Source organism: Athalia rosae, chromosome 2 (assembly GCF_917208135.1).
Source record: "Athalia rosae chromosome 2, iyAthRosa1.1, whole genome shotgun sequence".
Classification (NCBI taxonomy): domain Eukaryota; kingdom Metazoa; phylum Arthropoda; class Insecta; order Hymenoptera; family Athaliidae; genus Athalia; species Athalia rosae.
This window is the reverse complement of record NC_064027.1, coordinates 9,227,687-9,250,357: the sequence shown is the minus strand read 5'-3', so window position 1 is coordinate 9,250,357 and position 22,671 is coordinate 9,227,687. Positions and strand designations below refer to the sequence as shown.

General features: G+C 41.0%; 2 protein-coding genes across 9 annotated transcripts in view; both read left to right on the top strand.

The window, feature by feature from the left end:
- Positions 1-2,393, top strand: part of LOC105684971 (GTPase-activating Rap/Ran-GAP domain-like protein 3) — a 65,330-nt gene extending 62,937 nt beyond the window's left edge. For all 5 annotated transcript variants that reach the window (XM_020851173.2, XM_020851172.2, XM_048650962.1 and 2 more), the window contains one exon: positions 60-2,393. In XM_020851173.2, coding sequence (XP_020706832.1) covers positions 60-304 — 245 coding nt within the window. In that variant the 3' untranslated portion in view covers positions 305-2,393. The remainder of the gene's footprint in view (positions 1-59) is intronic.
- Positions 2,394-3,955: 1,562 nt separating this feature from the next.
- LOC105684766 (nuclear hormone receptor FTZ-F1 beta-like) lies at positions 3,956-22,640 on the top strand. Of its 4 annotated transcripts, none has more exons than XM_012398395.3 (7): positions 3,956-4,111; positions 14,379-14,699; positions 16,080-16,372; positions 17,360-17,764; positions 17,884-19,290; positions 19,702-19,987; positions 20,083-22,640. In XM_012398395.3, the coding sequence occupies exons 2-6, from the start codon at positions 14,549-14,551 to the stop codon at positions 19,966-19,968; spliced, it is 2,523 nt and encodes an 840-aa protein (XP_012253818.1). In that variant the 5' UTR covers positions 3,956-4,111; positions 14,379-14,548; the 3' UTR covers positions 19,969-19,987; positions 20,083-22,640. The 4 variants fall into 4 exon arrangements, with proteins under 4 accessions (XP_012253818.1, XP_048506924.1, XP_048506923.1 ...); XM_048650967.1 differs by lacking the exon at positions 3,956-4,111 and adding an exon at positions 10,375-10,658 and having other exon boundaries at positions 14,382-14,699; XM_048650966.1 differs by lacking the exon at positions 3,956-4,111 and adding an exon at positions 10,672-11,261.
- Positions 22,641-22,671: the final 31 nt, after the last annotated feature.

Sequence of the window (22,671 nt, the reverse complement as noted above, 5' to 3'; positions counted from 1 at the left end):
TCAATAAAATTGTGTTTTGACTGTAGTAACTCGAAGAATTTAATGGGTATTTGTTTCAGCTTCCCCTGAGGCTAAACCGATGAGGATTTACAAAATCCCTCTGAGCACTCTCTCTGGAACGGCCGTTTCCACCTGCGAAAGAAGATGTCCTAGTCCTGCCGAGCCGGATTTGGTATCCGTACCGCCTTCTGGCGATAGAAACTTCCTTATGGTCGACTCCAACCGAACTTTGAGTAGATCATGTAGCAGCAGTCCAACGCCAGGCCAAGTACCCTGCCTCCCGGGCATGGGAATAAACAAGTAACTTCGATTTTGAGGTTTAAAAACCCATATAAATTAAAAATCAAAATTACAAAAAAAAGAAACATAAGAAATTAGGATTTTTATTGGCACTTGAATCGCCAATGCCTCAATCTCACTGAGCCCACATTGAGGCATTAGCTTCAAACGTATGACGTGCGTCTACTAGTATTAATGCTAAAAACTGATAAAAGAATTGCAATCGTGTGTCTGCGCATGCTAATTTCTTACGTACCTTTAATCCATAATATATGAACATAAATAAGTAAAACATATTCATAATTCACATATTAGATACTAATTGTACATCTTCATTGTCTTCTCTTCTGTGATATGGCGATACTGCTGTTTGAAACTATAAAAACATACTAAGATTACCGATTAGCATTGCCTGATGGCAAATGATGTATACGGAGAATTCCACGTCATTTCGAAAAAACCAAAAAAAGTCACCCTCCTCGATTTCTTCAGCGACTTTATTGCTGATAACTCTCGATTCAAAACTCTTGTGTGATTTTTTTCAAAGTTTTTTGTCCAGCAGTTCTTAAGTGTTGGATTTTCGGAAACTCAAGAGATTTTTGAACAAAGAGCTATTGTAAAAAAATCACTACAAACTCAAAGAGGATGACTTTTATTGGTCTGTCGAAATGACGTGGAATTCCCCATATCAATATAGTATATACGATGGAAAAATTTCTGTATATAATTTAACTCGCGCAAATTCCACTCGTCCATTGTTCTCAATTATACTTCATGTGATACGCGAACGCCATTCTCTACATATTTTTAAGGAATGAGTGATATCATCCTTACGTAGCGATGCAGACGTGCTAAAGAAATAAAAAAAATATATACATATACATAGGCATATGAATATATGTATATATATGGACATAGGACAGATATTTCACCATATATAGCGTTTGGTTTCAGAACATATATATACATCATGAATTAATACATTATATACGTACATAAAAGATACGGTTAGGCTTCTAACGCGTGATTTTACCTGTACATGTACTAGGTACGCTGTATGGTTTTTGTCATGTAAGTAATGCATAATGAAGATTGAAAAAATGTATACATGTACAGGGTGAGTCACGCCAAGTGTCGAGAATGGGAGGGACTCGATAGACACGAGGCCACGCCCCTTCAACCAATCAGCAACGAGGCCACGCCCCTTCGACCAATCAGCACCGAGGCCACGCCCCCCTCAGCCAATCAGCTACTTGCTACTTGCTGATTGGCTGAAGGGGCGTGACCTCGTGCCTATTGAGTCCCTCCCATTCTCGACACTTAAATTGACTCACCCTGTATGTACATAGTGTGAAAATATAAGTATAATACCTGTGTGTGCAGCACACCTTGTTTCAAATGTCTGAGAATATATCGTCAATTTTGGAATTGGTGACCTATTATCAGCCCAAAGATTTGAGTTCGGCACAAAATTGTTGGAGAAAAATTTTCGCGGATTTGAATGCCATGATAACAAAACGCACACTGTAGCGTATGAAGTGTTTGAAGTACTGAAGGTATAACACAACTGTGTGTACAAATTGCTATTCGTGACTTATTGCTATAAAGAACAGACGAAACAAAAATCCTCAATGACAATCTGTACGTTTGAAGAAAAACGGCAATTAAATGAAGTTATCAAATTAATTAGTGCGGGATTTTCCGATTAGAGAACTTGAGAGGAAAAATCGAATGAAATACATAATATAGAGAATTTTTTTCACTTTGGTACACTTTACCGGAAGAATTATAATTATATATGGAAAGACTTTATACGTCGCGCACGCGGTATATGGGTAAGCTGCTTTGTCGCAGTTATCCAAAACATATTACAATACGAGCCACGTAAATAGGTATATATCGAAATGAAATACATACAGAGGAGAAAATATTATGCAGTCATAGCAAAATCTATCAATATTCAACTATCCATACCTATCGTTGTACCAAATTCAAATGGGATTATAATATATTATATTGTTACCAAAGTAAATTCACTATAAGATGATGAAATAATATATTTAGAAAAGATAGTAATAATATTGTAAGAAAAATACAAAATTTCCTTAAACCAGTATTGTTTTTTACAAGATACACAAAACCCGCTGCAACATTTTTTTACCATAAAAATGAATTGGCGGTGCAATTTATTCAAAATGCACCACTCCATACGATGATTGGCAACGAAGCTAATTGAGGATTTGGAATAGAGCCAGCACAGATGGAGCTACCATACGGTCGTTTCGCCTGCGACATGTGATTCAAACAGCTTAGACGAAACGAAGTTTTCACTTGCCGGACTAGGCATCATGTATGAGCTAGTGCAAGTAAGCGGATGCAAACGAAGAGGGAAAATGTGAAGCAATTATCAGTCTTTTAAAGGGAAACCAATCTCGAAAATAAATCACAATATTCTTTTTACTTGAAAAGTGTCAGCTTTGGGCGAAAACTCACCTTGTCTAACATGGCTCTGATGCAATCTGAAAGATATATCAGTAAACATCAGCTCTGATTTCATGCCCATCGAAATTTTTCGACACCTCATGAATAGTACGTGAATTGTGTCCTTTTAATTCATCGAAGAACGGTTTCCACATGAATTTTTTAAAAGTTATGACACGTCGATAATCATAACTCTCTGATATCTGACAAAATTTATAAGATTATTGGGTGAAAGAATTGAATGTCTCGTAGTAGACGTAAACTGATATGTTATATTGTAATCCGTTTGAATTCTACAACGAATCGATTATGAATCGATCGGACGAAGACATAGTGACATTATCCTATCAGATCTTTTCATACAAAGTCAAACGCGCAGGATTTGGTTGAAACAGAATATCGTCAATTTTTATCTCTTTCGATCTCCCATCGCTTACATGGAACACTAGGTGGACATTATAATACACCATAAATCAACGGCGACTGCGATTATTTCAGGATGATCCATACACAAGCACGGAATGCTGTGATTTATTTTGGTTGAGGTTTTCTCGATCTCTGTGAACAAACATCGATCTTCAAACCTTTTTAGAATACAATCTACAGTTCGATATATCTGTGCTACAGGTATTTCCTCCACCTCGGTTCAAAGAGATCCATCAGATACTCCCATGATCATGTTGCGATTTCGGATCGTTGATGATTTGACCACGTTGACACGATCGAGGTCAAATAATTACAATTCCACATCGTTCCAGAGCATTAAGCAAAAGTTGAATGAACAAATTGAAAAACTTTCAAAGCAAATACATCGTCAGGAATAAATATCCGACAGATGTTGCTCGAGCTGAAAAATCTTACATTCCCTACATGAAAAAAAATGACTTATTTCGCTCTATCCCCCTAATCGATAAGTCGCGTGGTTGAAACGAAACGTAGCAGACGTTGTCGGTGGTCAGTAAACTTGGGCGGCTACAGGCTCAGGGGTAGGGCAAGATATTGAAGGGGTGTTTGACGTCGTAGCGAGTACGATGTTTTCCGAATGAAAGTACTTCGCCTAGGCCACTCATCTCTTTCATCCCGCGACCCCCGTTAAGATCAAGTTAAAAACGCTGTTTGCAGCTGCTCCCTGCTGGCGATGCACTGTACTATGTGAGCCAGTGGTACTATAGGTTCCCCTGTGCGCGAGGCTTGTAACTTGTAACGTGAAGGTGTGCCTAGGCTGGATGGCCTGTTACCTGCTGTAGTACAGGGACAGCGTATTGTGAAAGTGCTGTGTGCGTTCCTCAAAACTTTGGGAATTAATAGACCAGGATTTTCCCTTGTTTTCAAGAGATTTGGCGAGTATGAGGTAAGATTGATCGAATAATTTATTCATTTTTACCCAAATGTCTTTTAGATTATTAACGATTCTGAAATTACAACGATAAACGGTATACGACGTCTGAAATGAGTGAACAGAGGTTATGTTTCGTAGTGTCTTTCTCCCCTCTCCAGTGCCTGATCGGTACACTTTGTCTGGTTAAATTTTACAATTTCAAGATTTTTTTACCGTTATCAAAGTATTCGAATGAAACCTCAGCATTAGATTGCGATGTTCTGAAACGAGGTAATATCGAATCATCACGGATTACGATAAAGATAATCGTATTCCTAAGTCTTGTCTCACCACCATGAGCACACCTGACCGATTCTTTTTTGTTTTTGCTAAAGCCGCCGCGCTGCGGTCCGTTTCATAACTGCCCAGGTACTTTCATGCATGTTTCGCAAACAATCCGTTTGCTTTGTAAGCTGCTACCACAATTTCATCTACACAAACGAACGAGGAACCCAGATATATTCCCTCCCTCACCTATAAAATTACATTTGCCATCGCATACGTGCGCAAAGGAAAAAAAATGAAAAATTTTCTCAAGCTAGGTTGCGTCGCGTGATACCCATACGCGTTTCTGAAATTTTAATAATTACGTATTTCTTGTACCTCACGCGCTTCTGGCCTCCTTAATACTCAAGAGTCTATATAAACAGAATGCGAATTTGAACGAGGCGACGGAGTTTAAAGGAAGATGAAATACTGAAAAGCGTCGGGTATTAACATACGAGCAAATGAGACGGCTTGTTGATATTTCGGCGCGCAGGCTTCTGGCCTGACACTTGACAGCACGGCCGGCCTTGAGCCCCCTCTTCCCTCTATGCCTCTTGAGTCAATTCATCTATCTCTTTCTGTTCCCCAGCCTTTTTCTGCCCTCTTCTCTTTTCCCCCTGCTACATCCCCTTTGCCCCTCTTCTCTCCTGTCCCTGGTGTTCACGACCCCCAAATCACCTTACGCCTTTTATCTTATCCACGACGCACGGCAAAACTACTGACTGCAACACACGAGGATTGGTTTTAGGCTAAACTCCGTTGGAAGAATCCTACTGTTGGCAATTTCACCCCCACTACGTGCCAAAAATCAATCCTCACTTACATTATCGTCGCTCCACTTACAGCCGAACCAAACGCACTTTATAACTTCAGGATAGATGCCGAATTCATTATCAAAGTGGTTTGGCATGGTAGCAAATATAATAACATTATAGCCATGTGTTGGAATATTTTCACAAAACCTGCCATGCGGTACGGTGAAAATGAATGTATTCATTTTCTCCTAAGGGATTTCGAGAGCGTGAACAGAAACGAAGTTGAATTCCTTCATGCCAACATCATTTTGGTCGTTACCTCACATCCATTAACTTTCCCGCATGAATCGCGCCTAATAATAAAGCGGAGATTAGAAAAAGAGCTTATCTCGAAACGTTGATTCATTGCATACTTCGTCCGACACCTAAGATAAACTAATTGTAGGCAACTTGCATACCTTCTCAAGCCCCACCTTACCACAACTTTCTATACAACAAACGCGTCGATGTTTCCAAAGAAAAAAGAGACTAAAAGGAGAGGAGAAAAAATATTCGTTAATTCGTTAATTATACCTGTGATCGAATCAACTCTAACCACACGACGCTACGTTAGAATTTATCTAGCAAAGACGGACGGCTCGCGGTGAGGGATCGGAATCGAATCCCGGTCCGGTGTATACGTTGCAGGAGGAGTGCCTCTGCCTCTTCGACTCTGAATCCTTGAGATGCGGATAAACCTCTAGAGCTGGCTTATGAATATGGATGAAACCTTTCTCGACGCACTGCAGACCGCACCTCGCTACTCATTCACTCGCACAACTCTCATATACCGCGCGTTTTATACTCACTCAGAGTTGCTCAGGTTTTACCTGATGTCAGATGCTACACAGCCGCACCGCAACAGCGGCACAACCTTAGCTTTTATACTTATAGAAGGTGTACGACGAGTCGGACTCAACCCGCGAGCGTTACACGCGGGCATACCATAACTTTTTCTATATCCTATGTATATACCTTCCTTATAACACGCGCCGAGACTAACAAATACGTCGGTATGCTGCAGGTACAAGATGTAACACAGGAGATCGCTGCATTTCATCGCGAGTCTTTTACTCTTTTTTCGTTCTCTTCTTTTCTCGTATATACATGTACGTACGTGATGCGGTGAAGATTTGTTAGATCTTCGTTTTTCCCCCATTCTCTTTTCCCTAGCTCCGGAAATCGAATTAAGCAGCTCGTTCCTCGGTAAGGCTCCATGTCTTATCGCCTTTGTAAATCAATTTTTTTAGTATCTTTTCTCTCGTTATTCCATTACTGTTTTTTCATCGTTACACTCAGTTTGGAGCAGGGTTTGCTCAACCATAGGTATGTACCGTGCGGAATCCTAACCCAGCGTAATGTAGCGGATCGAGCGCGTCAGTCTCTTGATGCCCGTTCCTCGGCGTGCATGTAACTGTATTTTCTGCGTGGGTACGACCGACGACGACGACGACCTTCTATCTGTTACTAACAGTTTACGCTTAACGCTACCGCCAGTAATTGCACGGTCGCGCGTGGTCAAGCAACAAATAATTTTTCCTTTTCTACTTATTTTCTCTCTTGTACAAATTTTTAATCCGATTATCGTCAACTCGACTCATCATCGTACATGGGATTCAAAAAATGAATTGAATGTACGCGTCCAAACATCATTAGACTTATGTGTGTAAAATATAATGAGTCTGCCCTGGCTGTACGCGGGCAACGTACTCTGGGAACGCTCTGTGTTTCCGCCGATGAGATGAGTACCTACGTAATAAGCGAAGCAAATTTCAGTTTGTTTTGTCTGGCATCAATTAGGTGTGGATGATGGATCCATTATTCGTACTTGCACCAAAGTAGTCGTCACACGTATGCTCTCTACTCAACGTGTTTCTCATGATTAGATACAATTGGAATTAGACACGGTGTGTTTCGAGGCGTGATGCTATTAGGTATCAGTTTTTTGTTTGGTTTTATTTTACTTTTCTCTTTTTCTAACTTCAAGTGAAGGTGAGAGATATTCTTTACGTTTTTAAACGGTAAACTGCTGGATTATATGTACCTATATTTGCACTCGAGGTTTGAAAATTTTAATCGTTTGCATTCATCGATGTACTATGTACAAATATAAAATATATTCGCAGGCCCCCTTACGACCCGCTCACATTTTTAGATCAGCAACAGGTTGCCTCGCAACGTCGTATAGTAATCGTCGACCATACTTGGCCGCACACTCTATACACAGTTTTCTCCCTGGATACTACCGTGGCACGTAACAACACCGCGAATCTGCAGCAACAGCGTTGAGCGCAACGAAGTTTTGAACGCTGCTACCATTGCTACCCAGGGATGGTCGGTTGTTCAGTTTTATGCCGCAAGAAGTAACCAGAGACGCATACGCGTCTTGTGTATACTATACCTTGCACCTCCGCTTTTCTCTTTGGATTTGTTGCCAATTCCTTACCAAAATCCGAATTTTGTTACTTCAGCCATTTGGACAATATCGAGGACGGTGCTAAGTTTCGATCAAGTGAGCACCGCCGCACCCTTCAAAACGTTGAAAGGAATTCGTACCTTTGTGGGAATTGAGTGCTCATTAGTTGCTGTTTGTCCCTTGAATCTCAATTCCGTCTCTCCAACCGTTGAAAAGAGAAAAAAATTGGGGAGTGTACTAGAAAAATTTATTGCTGCAATGAAACGCATTCGGAGAGACGACTTCCGGAATTTATGGCATCAAAAAACGCATTTCTGAATTTGTGGCATCAAGAAAACGTATTCCTGAATTAGTTGAATCGAGTATTCGAAAAGAAAATAACATTGTTAATTTGTGGCATCGAGTATCTGGAGAGAAAATAACATTGTTAATTTGTGGCATCGAGTATCTGGAGAGAAAATGACATCGTAAATTGTGGCATCAAGTATTCGGAGAGAGAATGACATCGTCAATTTGTGGCATCAAGTATTCGGAGAGAGAATGACATCGTCAATTTGTGGCATTAAGTATTCGGAGAGAGAATGACATCGTTAATCTGTAGCATCGAGTATTCGGAGACAAAACGACATCCTCAAGCATCCAAATTCAGGAATGCGTATTCTCGATGCCACAAATTCATCAAGGCGTTTCTCTTCTCCGGATACTCGATGCCACAAACTCCAGAAGGCGTTTCCTCTCCGAATACTCGGTGCTTCAAATTCAGGAATACGTATTCTCGTTGCTGCAAATTCAGGAGAGTGTATTCTCGATGCCATAAGTTCAGGAAAGCGTCTCCTCGATGCCACAAATTCAGGTCGTCGTTTTCCGAGTCGTGGCCGAAGCCACAACCTAATTATATCATTTTCTCTCCGAATACTCGATGCCACAACTTAAAGAAGTCATGTTCTCTCCGAATACTCGATGCCACAACCTAACTGTATCATTTTCTCTCCGAATACTTGATGCCACAACTTAATAATGTCATGTTCTCTCCGAATACTCGATGCCACAACTTAATGATGTCATGTTCTCTCCGAACACTCGATGCCACTAACTGACGATCTCATTTTCTCTCCGAATACTTGATGCCACAACTTAACGATGTCATTTTCTCTCCGAATACTCGATGCCACAAATTCAGGTACGCGTTTCATTGCGGCAATGCATTTTTTTAATACACTCCCCAATGTTTTATTTTCTCAACGGTTGGAGAGACAGAATTGAGATTCAAGGGACAAACAGTAATCATTCAGTACCAAATCAACTTATCGATGTGAACGCACTTTTGTGAAGTTGCAGTCCCAGTTCATGAGACGTGGCGAGTTTTTGAAAGTTCAATAATAAATAACACACACAAGTTTGAAAATGTTTGAAAAATGTATGTTTTACTTCGACAATCGAGGTGGGAATGTTGGACGACCTCTGCCCGGGTGCAAGCTACGGTTGGTGTGCATGTTCCGTCACCTTCTTCGGCTGGTACGTTCTCCTTGCCGCTGTTGTTGCTATTGATGCTGCAGAGCTTGAGTGCAGCAGCGCTCAATGATCCTAATAAAACAGTCACTGCGTGGACGTACGCAGCTCATGGATAGAGTATATGTATAGTATATGCACGTCGGACCTCGAAGTATTCCATGTAACGTGTATAAGCTACTGGCACTCGTCCAAAGGTACGAAATTTTTATGATACCCACTCCCCGAAACGGACCATTGCCTACCAATAAAATTCTCGGCACTCTTACCGCCGCAACGCCAGAGACGCGTCTGAATTTTCAAAAGAAAAGGGTCGTTAACATGGTTATAACCTTGTCGTTATTAGTACTTTGCGACGCAGTCGGTTTCACCCTTCTCGTTCAACCGAAATCATCATTCCTGTTCACAGGTTTTCAAAATACTTCTGAACGAAGATGAAAATTTTCAACTTCTGTGGCGACTCTCGTTACCACTCTTCGAATACACTTCGGATGTTGGATAATCGACATCTCTGAAGCTTTAATAAGAAAATAGGAATTTCGGTTTTGGTCCGCCACGCGCATTCTTCATAAATCACGTTCGCCACGAACGAATATTACCCGGTGTATACCTCATGTATATTCATTTTCGATCAGCCGAGGAATTCTCTGATGAGATGTACCGCGCATCTATCAGAGGACCACATTCGGGCTGTAGAAATATAACCTCGGGCCATCGGTATCAGTATCCGTATCGGTATCGCTGGAGGTATAGGTATGAGTATAGCTGCGTAGGGGACGTCGGTTAATTATCATCTGATCTCAACTCCTTCGCACGCCGACTACTTTGTAACGTACGAGTGATATCAGAGAAAAGTAAACGAGATGGGCATATGTGTACGTATATGTATATTCGACCAAAAACTTGGCGGGTTCGACGGAGCGACCACGACTCGATAGGGTATACTTATAACGCGATGCGAATTGCATGCGTGCCATCAGCGATGTCGAGTATAAAGCAAGTCGGTGCAACGGTGTGCGATGGTGCGCACATTGCAGGGTACCGTGTTATCGCTGCTGCTCCTGCTGCTGCTTCTTTTTATAAGCCGTATACTTTACTACTACTCCCAGGTGCCCTCTCCGTGCAAAACGCGGGAACTTTGAGAGCCGCAATATTGCCCGAAGAATTCACTCGGCTTTGGCTCACTCGGAGCAGACGAATGCCCGACGCCCCGGCGCGTAGTTGACTCGACGAGTCAGTCGTCTGCCTCCTCGCCTCGCGGCCCTCGTGCAAGGAAAGTCGCGTTCAACCAGATCTGGTGGTTACATCCACGTTACAACGATTAATAATTATTTCTCTTTTCCTTTTATTGTTCCTTTTTTCACTTTTCATACACCAGAACGCGTCGGCTTGTTAACATTTGTTCAAGGGCTGGGAGGGGGGAGGTCGGATCGAAATAAATTTCTTTTACTTTTTTTGTCCCGTAGTAATTAACTGTATTCTTGACGGCTGCATCGCAGGCTGACAACGTTCAAGGGGGGTTCTAGCCATGCAGGTGCGGAGAATGATTCGTTTCGTTGTCAAAATTGAAATTGTAAAAAATCGTACCGTATACTGATGTTTATTGCGGCGTGTTGAAGTCACTGGGCAGACGATTTATTTATTTAATATTCGAGTGCGACGATAAAGAAAGAGCCGTTGAGTTTTAGAATATATCGTTCCATTTGAATTGCAGAATTCAATGGCTTGCGCGTAATTGAACAAGAGTCGACGCAATGGTGGAGACTAATTGTTTTTTAAAACGAATTACCTGTGTGCTTCCAAGTTTGTTAAGTCATCTGTTCTTAACGAGTGTTTGAGTGTTAGTATACCGGGTGTTTGCAGACGTGAAAATTCAACATTTTTACTCATAATTATAGTATGTGTAACTACGATTAAATTACGTGCGATGAGAGTTGTAACAGCGTGAGCAGGATTTTGAAAGTTCGCTATGTGATTTTCTTCTGAATCAGACGATGAGAATGTGGTACTGCTTAAAATTTGTACCAGAAAAGCTCGATCGGATAATTTTTTATAGAAGTATACCGGATGATTGATACACGCAATCGACGTTGTAGAGATCTGATCCTGGCTCTAAACCTATACGTAGGATAAACAGGTAATGACGATATCCAGTTGCTTGTAGTCGACGATATTAGTTTTAAAATGTGTGACCATTAGTTTAAATGGATTTCGAATTTAATGCGATCGGTTTGTACCGCATCGTCATCGAGGTTTATTATACGTGTGTATGTTTGACAAAGCGAAAATCTCGCACCCAATCAGGAACCGGTTCCTCGATGTGGTCGAACGGATCGGTCGGCGTTACGAGAATAATAATTTCAATTGGTATCGCCGGTTCGATGTACATTATACGTATGTATAGATATAGGTGTGTATATATCGTCGGTGAAATAATATAGGGGAATAAAGATATGCAGCCGTTGGCAAGGCCCAGGCTTAGCACTCGCGGTGAAAGGAAAACACAGATATCTTGTAAAACAAGTATGCGCAAGACGTGATTCGTTAGTATTTTACACACTTTATATTTAGCATATATATAGTGGGTTTGAAAGAGTCCATTCCAAAATTAGAAACGACCTTACGGACTTCGTTTGACGTAACAACCAGCTACGAGGATTACGTTCTCTCGAAAAACTATAAATATTTTCTCATTTCATTTTATCGTCGTTGCATACATGCACGTCGCATTTATATACCTGTATGCGTATGGTGGAATTTATTGACCGAAAAATTTTTTTCTCACACCTGTAGATTCCGAATGATTTCCCAATCCCTGATTGAAACTCGTATCACATACGTACAGGAATCCATATTCAATTTATACCAGACGGTATTCACTCTATACGAATTTCACGGAACCGTGGTTTCGACGCGTCGCGACGCAAGGCGACTTCACTCGAGAGCACGTGTTGGCTGGCGCATGCGCGCGACAACCGCCCTTAAAATAGAGCAAGTTCGCTCGCGAACGTTTGTGGTCATTGACCTTTCGTCTAACCATAGAGACGCACGCACGTACGTACGTACGTACGTACATATTCACGTGGTTTGACAGGCGTCTACCTATACACCATTCACACATTCATATCTATTTATCGTTGGATATTCACCTATGAGCTTACAGATCGTCGTTGCGTACGGAAAGTGCGTTCATCGATAAATCGTAAACCTAATTCGAACCAACCGCTCACATTTCCCCTACTGTCTGTATCCCGCGAACGGTACGGTATTACGGTATTACTTCAACATTTAAAAATAATTCGGTATCGTATCGATTCGTCGACTCGTAGATAACGATATCTCTCTCTTATTTAATTACCAATTAATGAATCGGGTATAATTGACAATAGTTTCTCGATCCTAATGGCAACGGGATAAATGGTAATCCGTTGTTGGTACGCAATGGTTAAAAGCTCAATGCTGATTGGTCCGGGGGTGCGAGGGGGTGTGGAAGGTAGGGTGACCGGTCTAGTCTCTGGAGTTTCTGACTCAAGTGCAGGAGAAACGGTGGGGATAGGAGACCTTGAGCTGCGTCACGTGACCCTAAGGTGCATGGGGTAGGGCGACGAGGGCCTTGACCTTACCGGCCTGGGAAGAGACTGACTTACTACTGCCGCGTCGAAAAACGTTGGCCTTTACAACGGAACCCCCATAGAGGAGATGACAGCGTTCGTTCGTTTGGCTTTAGACCGAACGTGTTCGACGTAGAGTCGGATTGATAACGGACGGGTTGCAGAGGTAGAAAAGAGAGGGTTAAAGTCGCTAGAAGAGCATATAACGTCACTTCGCTGAAGTGGAATGTATATTAGGACCGCTGTTTTATCTACGTCTGTGTAACGCTCTGACAAATGTTTTCTTCGTTGTCATTATGCCGCCTTTGACAATATCTAATATTATACCTATACATACATAGCCCTATATTTTATTGCGCTTGTGTCGCCTTAATAATTGTTCTGATAATAATCTCTAACGTGTTAACACGGTTCCTAAGCACTGAAGATTAGTTATACTATTCTAGTTAACTGAGGAGAGGTTCACCTTTAACAGAAATTTTCTGCGGAACGACGACGATACCGTCTGATACAGTTTCGAGACAAAGGAATACCGCTATTGCGTCACTTTTTGCCCGTTTTTTAATTCCTTTTTTTTTTTTTTTTATATTTGCTCTTACCTCTTGCCACTTCTCTTGTGAAAGAACGTCGGCTTGAGCCAAATATAGAGGCGTATCGGGTATTGCTCTCTTAATTCTCATCGGTTGTAATTTGTCTTTTCAAAACTGTCTCATCACTCCGAATCGAAAACTATACGAATCATAGGACGAGAGTCGATATTTCATCGCTCAAAAATTATTACTCGCAATTAGTTGAGAAACTTCAGGTGACTCGACTGCCTGGGAGTGCAGCAACTAATCTAAGGAAGGTATGCGGCGATATGTTGGCGTAAACGCCGAGTAATAGGACGAGATCAGAGCCGAAGGCCTGTCAGGAATGCAGGTCCTGTAATTATCTACTTATTTTGTTAATAAATAAAAACCGCAAGAACAGGTTCCCATTCCAGGCTCTCAGCGCGTAGACGTTGCTCCCGCTGTTGCTGCCGTCATCTCTTGAGCAAACTTCCCTGCAGGCAATCGATTTTCGAAAGACTTCTTTTTTTCCCCTTTCCTTTTGTTTAGTAATCTCTGACTGGGAACTTGTTTTGTGATATCTATTGTATTCTATTCTATATTTCATCTCCCCCCTTCCCCCCTTCTTCCGTTCTCACTCTCTCACTTTCTGACTTCGCACGTGTCTAGTGGTCTGTCTCTTTTCACCGTACTACTCGTACATGCGTCATATCTGGCGACTTTTTATAGGCCGTTGGAGGCACCAGATATGACTTTGTCGTGTGCGTGTATTTATATTTAACCAACTGACACTTGCCATGTGCGTGTCCATTTCCGTGCGAAGGTCGTCTGGTACCGGAAGTGGGCCGGCCTTGCGGGACGACCGTTATACTCCGGAAGTTTTACCTACTCTCCCGTAGAACTATAACTCTTTCATATATTCCGATGTTCCGATTACATGTATGCGGTATCTTACATACATATACGGGCATCGATCACCGTGCAGTTTATGCGAAAGTTCATGTGAAAAAACATGCGAATAATTTCTTCGTGTGTATCATCGTCGTAGGTATTCCGCATTTGAAAATGGTATCTATTTTTTTGTTTATCTAGCAGAGGTGGGGTTCTTGAAGTTGACTCTACTTCGAAATCGTGAACAAACTTTCTTGTACGTACAACGCCCAGGTTAGCTCAAAAGGACGGCTCAGGATGCTGGGCGTCCCGGCGAGCGTCCACAGGCCCAAAATCAACGACAGAGTTGCCCGGAGGGAAGCCAGCTGAGAATGTCGGAGCAGAACGGGCCCCCGGAGGGCCCAGGCTGGTGGCCTCCGGCCCAATCCTGGAAGTCGTCATCGGTCCCTGCAAGACCAGAGGCGGGAAGAAACGTATCTGTGACTACCATCAATGTTCCACCAGCCCACGAAATGCATGACGGTAAATTTTTACATTTTTAATGGTAGTGTTTATATTCTCCCCTCCCATTATATGTCGTCCCTGTATCGATAACCACCGCTATAATTAGTCGAACGACTGAACATTCCTGAAAAAATTCTTACGTTCGAAAATTAAAAGTTCGACGACCCGATACACCTCCAATGGCTTTATCTTCTAAACGACGCTCTGAAGTTACTTCGTTTGTGACTGAGAAAAATCAATTCACCGGAGTGTTAGCTTTGGTTAAAACACATTCATCTGGCTTCTGCAATACGGCAAACGTAACATTATGATATCGTATAAGCGTTGAGTGTGCTCGCCAAATGTAACGAAGGGGGTAACGAAGCATGACCACCACACGGTGTGCGAACGATGTCGTACAACGAACGATTCGCATGGTGGGTACCACCGCACAGTGTATGTACGACGTATGTTGTACGTACACCTTACCGCAGGGTACGTAATGTCCGGTAGCTAGGTAAGTTCTGGAGCAGAGTGAAAGAATATTATTGTACAAGGCACCTAGATGGCGTAGGAATATGGGGATATATCGTATGTTTAGTCTTTCAAGCACGTTTCGATCGCACAAGCGGGGGCACAATTATTATGATCAGCGTTAGCCCCATAGCCAACACGCTCCACCGCCCGGTGCTTATTTATCGCCGGGATACCTAATGCCGATTGGAATGCTTTCATTAACGCACGCTACCGCAAGAGCGGGAAACGTGAGACTTGGTAAACAATTGAAAAAATAAATACAAATATAAAATGCGGTGCTTTCAAACCGCCTTGAACCTCTTGCGAAACTCCAATGCAGAGACAGAAAGGCACTTTATAACGGCCACTGACCAATGACATACATGGCTCTCAAACTTTTCAGTCCGACTTGACAAGTCGAAAGTTGAATCCCTGTGATTATATTATACGTCTTTCGTCACGGAAGATGGACATTTTGCAAAGTCCTTGGGCAATAAGTACGAAGTTCGCGGAACTCTGTAAGGGCGGACCGAGAGCAAAAATTAAGATTTACAATCTTATCTGCTATTAGCTACATTATTTCGACAAAAATAAAACAGTACAGAATTATTTTTTGATCGACTCGTACACAGAGCTTACGGCAATGAGTGGGTAGGGCGCAGGGTTTACGAATCAATCCTTCAAATTTTATAAGAGCCTAGATTGGAGGTGAAATAAAAATAGAAAACGATTACTAGCTGAGCAGAGCCAAGATTTGACAGCAAGCCCAAGAGCCCCGTTTTTCAATTGTCGATAAGCCCATAGTAATCATTTTCCAATGCTCCCCGTTATCTCATCCATAATGATGATTTCATAATTATTATGGATTTTATGATATAACGCCTTGAATTTTTTATTGTATAGGTAAAAATGTTAAGTATTTGGGTGGTCGGAACGGTGTGACGGTGTCAGTCGTGTCCGGATGCGCTACCGGAAATGAACCGGAAAATGACGGAGTGGATAGCGACGGCGAAGTAAGCAAGATCGATTTCCGGGGAGTAAATCTCCGCACGAAAAAGAAAAGGGACGCGCCAGAAGGACAGGAAAGCGACGCTAGCACCATCACCGAGGCGATGCTGCAGCAGCCGGAACGCCCCATGTCCTGGGAGGGTGAACTTTCCGATCAAGAAATGTCCTCCAATACAATCACCAATCAAGTACGTTGGGAACGAAATATTCCGAACATTTGTATAGAACTATTCTTTTACAATGTAAAATAACTCAAGCTTTATGTGGGCATGATGAACGATGAGAATCCGTTCCATCTCTTCTTTATGATTCACTTCCGGATAGCGAACTTCTGACTCGTTTCAAGAGTTTGGCGATGACCTCTGACTCAGAACGTTTGGAATTCGAGGTGAAACTAATGCTATCCCCACAAAAATAGGAGGGGCAGAGAGTCAAGATTGACCGTGGAGTCTTAGGTTTTAAGCATTTTTTTTTTTCATCAAATATTGATCTTTTTCTTGTGAATGAAATAGCTAAGAGTTTTTATGCAAATTATCCAAGGAGCTTCAAAGTATTAGTCAACGATTGCTGATGACATAATTTTTTTACGGTCAAGCCGATGACTGGCAACCTCGAATAACTTTATTCCTCACTAGGTGCGCATCAGGGTATAATTCAATCCCTCTCTTTTTCGAACCTGTTTTTCTCACGAACCGTTGAGCCCTTCAGAATCTGGAATTCCACTGAAATATCAGAGATATTCCCCAATCGCCTTCCACCTTCAAATTTGAAATACTTTCGAATTTGAAATACGTGTCTCGGATACGTAATGTGAAAAAAAGTTGATAATCAAACGAACATCGTTAAGTAATCAGTTTTCAGAACCAATAAAACTAATTTACGTTCGTTGGTCGCATTCTTCAATCATTAAAACCGCAGACACTAACACAACGCTAGCCCACCAACTGAGTTGTACAATAACCATTGGACCAGATACGACAGATAATCACGATCCGATAAATCATGAACCGTGGACGCGCTGAGTTTTCGCAGTATCGTTACTCAGCACACCTGTTGAAGAGTCTTGGGTCCATCACCCCTAGAAAGAAGAACCTACGAGTTTTCAAAGAATATTCTACAATTTCGATCCACTTTCTATCAATTTGGCAATACTCATGACAACTCTCACTCTCTAGGACCATGAAGAAACATCAATGGAAGGTGTTCAAGTCTGCAGCGCAAGCCCAGGACCAACACATGCACCACAGGAGCCTAAATTCCCGATAAAACTCGAGCCGGAATTTCGCTCGAGTCCTGGGCCACCTTTAGGTACCCCTAACGAAACAACACTATCCAACTCTCAACAACACCAACAACATCATCAACACCATCCACAGCAACAACATCAACATCAACATCATCAACACCAACAACAGCACCAACAACAGCTCAATATTGACGGACTAGAACAAACTCAGCAAAGTGATTTACCACTACTTGTTGGGAAACTGCTTGGAGGATATAACAATGCGACTCCTAGCCACAGTCCAGTCCTTAATCCAAGACATCATCTGACTAAACATAGTCACACGAGATCACAGGCAAGTATTTTAGTTGCCGAAATACGTTACGATTCTAAGCATACGCAAAGACATCGTATCAATATTGAAGATTCTTAACGCTGTGTTTAAATAATACCTTTTCTCATTGTGATCTTTAGGTTCCATCGCCAGACTCGGCGATACATTCGGCATACAGCGTGTTCAGCTCCCCGACACAAAGTCCTCATGCCGCTCGTCACTCGGCGCTCGGAGCTGGAAGTCCTGTGCCTTCTTCATCTTTGTCACTTTCACGCCACAGTTTCAACAATTCAACATCCTCACTATCTTTGTCTCTCTCGCATTCGCTTTCGCGAAATAACTCTGATGCATCCAGCAGCTGCTATAGTTACGGATCTCTCAGTCCACCTACACATTCGCCCGTGCAACAACCGAGACACTCCCATTCTCATACTTCACATCCACACCATCAAGTTGCACCACAAGGCAGTCCTCTACATTTGCCAGTATCGCATCATTATTCAGCAACAAATTCGGAACTTTCCGAGGGGCTAAGTGAGGATCAGGAGGATTGTAAAATAGCACCCGCTACGGCAGGCATTTCGACTAGACAACAGCTCATCAATAGTCCCTGCCCTATCTGTGGTGACAAGATCAGTGGTTTTCACTACGGTATATTTTCTTGCGAGTCTTGTAAAGGATTCTTCAAGAGGACAGTACAGAATCGGAAGAATTATGTATGCCTTAGAGGAGCTGGATGTTCGGTTACTGTGGCTACACGGAAAAAATGTCCAGCTTGTCGATTCGACAAGTGTTTAAATATGGGAATGAAGTTGGAAGCAATTAGGGAAGACCGAACCCGAGGTGGTAGAAGTACATATCAGTGTAGTTACACGCTCCCGGCAAACTTGGTGGGCTGTACTTCCGGTGGATTACCTGGCGATAAAATGGCCGGAGGAACATGCAGTCCTGCACCTCCTGGGTATGAACATCACCATTCGGCAAGGCACCATTCAAATCACTCGCATAAACTGCACGTGGTGCCGCAGTTGTTGCAAGAAATTATGGATGTGGAACATTTGTGGCATTATAATGACAATGATCGAATGACAAGTGCGCAAAGTAGTGGCAGCAGTAGCAAATCAGAGCAGCCCAGGCCCAGTTCTGTGGGGCCACAAAATACTGAACATGATCCGCACCCACCCAGCAATGCGAATACAAATGCGAATCCATCGCAGCATCCAGACTTTTTGTCAAACCTGTGCAATATTGCAGATCATAGGCTTTATAAAATTGTTAAGTGGTGCAAGAGCTTGCCCCTCTTTAAAAACATTTCAATCGATGATCAAATTTGCCTCCTAATCAATTCGTGGTGTGAGTTGTTGTTATTTTCATGCTGCTTCAGAAGCGTGAATACACCAGGAGAGATTAGAGTCTCTCTTGGGAAATCAATCACACTTGAACAAGCCAGACAGCTGGGTCTCGCTAGTTGCATTGAAAGAATGCTTGCATTCACCAACAACCTTAGACGATTGCGGGTGGACCAATACGAGTACGTCGCGATGAAGGTACTATTTTAGATAATTCATTGTGTTCATTGCAATAATATTCTTTTTCTCCCCTCCGGGCGAAAACCAGTATACACACTATGGACAGTAAATAAAAAAGCCTCAGATCACTAGGCTACGCCTCGGCCAACAATTACATGTGATCTGAGACATTTCTTACTTTGCTGCCCTAGGTGTGTAATATACTGATTTCACACCTGCTTATTGAAGTAAAGGTTGGATTTAGATTTATCCATTCTAAGTGTGTGACTAGTATTATTTTTCATTTTATATGGCATATAATTTGATTCTTGGCTACGATTGTGTCGTGATTGTTTGGAAAGAAGGAAAAATGAATTCCTAATCAATGCGGCAATTTCTGAGTCCAGTATTGATTGAAATTTTTCTAAAGGAATTCGTATGATATTCCAGGTCATTGTCCTACTGACATCTGACACAAGCGAGTTGAAAGAGCCAGAAAAGGTCCGAGCATCACAGGAGAAAGCATTACAGGCGTTGCAACAGTACACTATTGCCATGTATCCGGAAATGCCAGCCAAGTTTGGCGAACTGCTCCTTCGAATCCCAGATCTACAGCGAACTTGTCAAGCAGGGAAGGAGCTGCTCAGTGCAAAACGAGCAGAAGGAGAAGGTAGTTCCTTCAACCTGTTGATGGAACTGCTACGAGGGGACCACTGAGTACTAATCACCACCATAGGTAAATACCTGTTATCAAATAAATTTTTGTTTACAATGTACCGATTGTTACTCAAATAAGTGAACTCATCATATGTAAATTCTTGATTATTTCAGATTCCATGCTTATACGTATTGTTCATAAGCACACAGAGTTAGGTGTGGTAAGTAAGGACATTTTTTTAAAGACAAGAGAAATGACTGTAACAAGTAATCCGTAATAATGTTAGCTCTTGGTGAGGGGGATTATTAGGTTGTTAGAGGACTTAGATAATAATAATATATTTTTTACTAAAATGCTTCCATACAGGGCCTGTATTCCTGCCTTTAAAGTTTAAGTACAGGAGTTTTCAAGCGGCCTATGGTACGTCCGTATCGTCCAGTGTGCATCCAAGTGAGAATAAACGTGCGAGTGAGAAGATTTTGTCGTGTGAATGATGGAAGAGAGCAAATATGTTTCCAGTGTAGCCTCAGAGTTACACTTTAATTATGAAACACCAGTATTTCGTAAATACTTGCGATTACTTAAAAACAAAGCATAATGTCTTATGTCCCAGTAAAAATGTACTTAAAATCAATTATCTGTAAGGCTTAATTATTATTTAGTTATATGCCCCTTCAAGGTATTTTTTACTATACTTTACACATAATTACATAACTATATTATATATTGAACAAAAAAAAATATATATTATATATAATAGCCTTACGTCTTCATCTGGCAATTCAGCGTCGCCGCATTTTGTTCCGTCGCAAGGTTCCATCCATTCTTAAATTACACTAAAAAAAAATAGAAAAAAATAATATAAATTTTCTATCTTAGCATATAACGTGCCAAGTAACTATTGTTACGAATTGTGGCAGTGCCACTGTGACCGAACAATAACATTTTTAAATATATTATCACGTCGAATCGATACGTGATTCATGATACAGATTAAAGGAGGAGATACATGTAAATTTCCAAAAAAACTCCTCGGAAACTTTCTTCTCCGTCGCGCTGAAATTCTACACACATTTTTTCAGTGATATTACCTTCCGTGAGAGCCTACTTGTGTGGAAAATTTAGTTGAAAAAATAGTTTTTTCGAAACAAAAACAATTGAAAAAATTGTTTTTGCTTCGAAAATTGTTTTGGGAAAGATTACCTAACAAATTGTATCATTAATCAACACTTAGAATCAGATCAATAGAACAGATGCCACAATCCACACCCATCAACAATTTGCCCTGCCACCTTCCCGGAAGACTACATTGCAAATCGACCATTTCGAAAAGTTGAAAAATAAAAAAAAAAAATTTCCTGAATAGTTGAAAATATAGATGAACGATTCGTCAAGTTTCAGAAACATCGAATAAATAAATCTTTAAAAAACAAAGAATGAATCAAAATCGTCGAAAATTCGTGGATCTACATATATCTTCCCCATTAATAACTTATTACAAAATCGTATACTTGTGAGGTCGTTTCTATTACATTCACTGCTAGATACAGTGTTGTTATCGATGCTACATCATAGAAAATACCCTCAAAGGTGAGGAATTTTGTCTGATAGCTGTTTTATGCTGCACTCTCGACATCTGTGACCAGAATATTATTATGACAAAGCGTGTAATGTAACAAATGAATAAGTGAATAATTTCTAAATGATAAGTACGCGTAAGTACCTAAGTACATACGCCAAGGTAAGACTGCTGTAGGATGGAGCCGCTGATTTGTCAGATGAGACACTCAAATAAAAATTAATATTGTATTCTAATTGAATGAAACAGTTACGTACTACTGGCAATATAAGGATTGCTGATATCCTTGGATTGAAAAAATTAAAAACAAAAAAAAAAAACCAGTATTCACGCAAATTCAAAATGGATTGGTAGTAGAATATTCAATAGAAATATAAGTATTGTGACGCGAAGTTGTGAAAGTGAGCAATGGAGATCATGTATATATAAAAGGCAGTTTCACGTTGAACAAGCGAAAGAAGTGCGTGCGTGAACATGTTGTAGCCATAAGAAAGCTTTTTGCTTGTTGAATTGTGTTTATTCTATATTTATATTTGATAATAATTATTTCTACATATTTCATTATAACATACCTAGAGTACGACTCAAGCGGTGTTATTATCATTATTTTCCTCTTTTTTAAAAATATTTTCGTTTGTGAAAATTATTGATAAAAATATTCATATTTCTTAACTACGGAGGTGGCAATAAACTCGAGCTGTACAACAAGTTCTCAGAAAACAAAACCTCTGCTGAAATTTTTAATTCTTCGACGGGTTGAGAATTATTTGTCAATCAATGAAATTTGATCCAAATAAATGTGGCGGCTGAAAGCAGCTAATATCTATGACTGCTTTTATACAACAAAATGTGGTTAAAAACAAAGCTCGGAATAGAATATCCTGGTTCACCCGTTGATTCTGAAGATTCAATACATGTAATATGACATTTGAATCCAATGCTTTTGCAATTTTGTATGATCGGAATGGGGAGAAGAGAAAGAATGCCAGTGATGACAATATTAAGACAACAATATGTAAAAATAAATCGATATTCAGAGCTTAAATACAACAGACTGTACTGACAATTATATTATATCTCTACAAACTAATATAAAAATTAGATACCAATGCAAAAAAAAAAAAAACGGAAAAAATAGAGTAAATGGTATAATACTAAAACAGACAATATTTTAGTATGATAT

What these genes read in the sequence shown, in the direction of transcription:
- LOC105684766 (XM_012398395.3), top strand. Translation starts at nt 14,549, where the DNA reads ATGTCGGAGCAGAACGGGCCCCCGGAGGGCCCAGGCTGGTGGCCTCCG. An exon ending in ATAGTCACACGAGATCACAG is followed by an intron (nt 17,765 to 17,883) that starts GCAAGTATTTTA and finishes TGTGATCTTTAG; the next exon opens with GTTCCATCGCCAGACTCGGC. An exon ending in ACGAGTACGTCGCGATGAAG is followed by an intron (nt 19,291 to 19,701) that starts GTACTATTTTAG and finishes ATGATATTCCAG; the next exon opens with GTCATTGTCCTACTGACATC.